This window comes from Montipora foliosa, chromosome 9 (genome assembly GCF_036669935.1).
Source record: "Montipora foliosa isolate CH-2021 chromosome 9, ASM3666993v2, whole genome shotgun sequence".
NCBI classification, from domain to species: domain Eukaryota; kingdom Metazoa; phylum Cnidaria; class Anthozoa; order Scleractinia; family Acroporidae; genus Montipora; species Montipora foliosa.
Window position 1 is genome coordinate 3,434,957 of NC_090877.1, and position 2,500 is coordinate 3,437,456.

Below are 2,500 nucleotides of genomic sequence, written 5' to 3' on the forward strand. Positions count from 1 at the left end.
CACGCATATGCTCGCCGTGTTTGTAGATCATGGTATAATGGCTCATAACCCATGATGGCTTGGCCAATCAAAACTCTCGAATTGCATTATCCAATGATCCAGTATTTAATAATCAGAGATACCTATTGGAGTGGATTTTTGAGTATTATCATTATTCCCTTCGGATATATCCGCGCGTTAGCCCAAGTTATGGAAGTGGACACACCCAGGCTGGAAATTAGACCAACGGCCTACGGACTGGATTAACCGTTGCTTCACCGAATGAGCTACGAGGCCAGACGGGTGCAGCCGAGGGTATTCGAGAAGTTATTTCACGGCATTGCAAGTAATGAGAAGGGAAAGGTTTTTTTCAAGCGATGGCCGTGTACCACATATATGTCACGAGAGATGTCTATTAAAAGTGTAATTTTATCAGAATGTAGAAGTTAACTGATTGGCCTTGAACCAAAAGGCAGCAAAGTTCGGAGATGTCGTTATGTTGAAAGAAGACGTTTCAGTATCATCAGCCAAAGGAGTGAAAAACTGTTAATTTCATGAACGTTTTTTTTGCAAGGGAGTTCATAGATGACATGGTAGAGAGGGGCGAGACTTTACTATGGGGTTCTTTTTCCATAAAATATCAAAGGGTGGTCAGTATTACTAACTTCAAAGATAATGCGCACGGACCAGACGTTTTCGACCAAGGATGCGTATGAAGTCCGTTCAGTTCAGTTCAGTTTATTTTTGCCACTTTTGTCACGTTAAATTACAAAATAAATATATATTAAAGTACGACAGATATTAAATAATCAATAAAAGAAAAGCATAAGGCGAGGCTGCCCATATAGAAACCATTAGGGCTTATTCGGGCTATAGGCACCTCAAGAAAAATACAAATGTATAATGATAATTTTAGGCGTGTCTTATTTAATTTGTAAACTCATTTAGGTTAAAAAGCAAGGACTCCAAAAGTGCCTATTCTATGGGCAGTCCTGGGTACGTTATTGAGAATAACCACATTCAGAACAATTCATCTATTTCTTTTTTGTTATTCTATCAATTTGCATTCCGATTGCTTTCTGAACTTCTTCGTCTGTTATGCAGTCAACAAATTCCTTGATGTCTTCCTCACGCTTGCTTTCCAGTGCCTCCACAGCATCTCTACGCATGACCCTCTTGGTGATTTCAAGTGTTCTCGCTGAAGGGGTTAATAAAGCAACATTAATAATTATAATAATTAGCCCGTTGACTCCCAAGAATAATCAGTATGTAAATTCTCCTCATAATTTTTAAACACTGTCCAGTAAACAAGTATCGAGAATGAAGACTACGATCAGTTAAGAATTTTTTTTTATGTAACACCAAATTCTCATGACTAACCAAAAAAGAAATCTATGGCACTACTTAGGAGAATACTCCTTTAGATCACGGGGGTATGAGGGATAAACTATGGAAGATTAAAAAACTCGAGTGTGGCTTCCATTTATTCGTCAACATTTTTACCTCAAAGGAGCAACAATTCTTATCGATCAGTTCGTAGACGCCGGAGGAGTTCGAAAATATTCCGAAGATTTCCGAAGGTATCACGAAGGAGTTCCGAAAAATTACTGAATGCAAATGAAAACTTTAACAAATATTCCATGAACAATATTTACTACAAAAATTAATTACCTGAAAACACAGTCCATTCCCCCATTTGCGATTTAGCTGCCTCCAGAACTTTATCCCTGGGCACAACCTTATCCACCAGTCCGATGGACAACGCCTCCTCTGCAGTATACCGCTTACTACTCAGCACCGCTTTCTCTGCGACACTTTTGCCAACGACAGCAGCAAGATTCTCGAAAACCCTGACATAATGACGAGTATAGAATAATCTAGACTGCTCGCAGGTGGTAGATGTTTTGGACGCGCGTGGGATAGGTCTGGGCCGGATGACAAAACGACGGGGTGGAGGGCGCGAAAAAGAGGGGGAGGCTTCTCTCCCCTTTCCCCCTCCCCCTCGCTTTGTCACTTGTCCCAGATCTTTCACCCGTCCAATCAACACGTTCTCGCCCCTGAATTCGCGATTATCCTGAATTGTTAATCTGCTTTGAATGCACTATTATCGTGAATTTTGGACACTGTGTCTCAGGACTTGTGGTGGCAGAGAAAATAAGGCAATAAAAAATCATATCCGTGGATTGGATTTGAATCCGGAGTTTCTACTCAATGGGAACCGCTTCTTTCCGCTTTACCACTGAAGACAAAGACACCGCCTGTCTCAAATAAACATTTATTTAAGTCTACCATAGAATATCGCTGCTGAAGAGTAATTAGGCCTAAGCTAGATTAATAATTTAGGCCTGTAAGCTTTGACTTAAAAATGTTTAGCTTTGTCGTGATGTTTGGAAACCGACCTTTCGTAGTGTTTAATGTTGTTTGTTGGTGAGTGATAATACAGCATTATCAAATACTGTTTAAATTATTGTCCCTGAGCAGCTAGCGGTGTGGTGGTCGAGTGGTTAGGTGAAGGGTTTAT

General features: G+C 40.4%; 1 protein-coding gene across 1 annotated transcript in view; it reads right to left on the bottom strand.

Moving 5' to 3' along the window:
* Positions 1-697: 697 nt before the first annotated feature.
* The window catches only part of LOC137971080 (enoyl-CoA delta isomerase 1, mitochondrial-like), an 11,768-nt gene continuing 9,965 nt past the window's right edge, over positions 698-2,500 (bottom strand). The window contains exons 6-7 of the mRNA XM_068817803.1: positions 1,651-1,829; positions 698-1,177 (exon numbers count right to left, since the gene is read on the bottom strand). Of these exons, the coding sequence (XP_068673904.1) occupies positions 1,014-1,177; positions 1,651-1,829 (343 nt within the window). The 3' untranslated portion in view covers positions 698-1,013. The remainder of the gene's footprint in view (positions 1,178-1,650; positions 1,830-2,500) is intronic.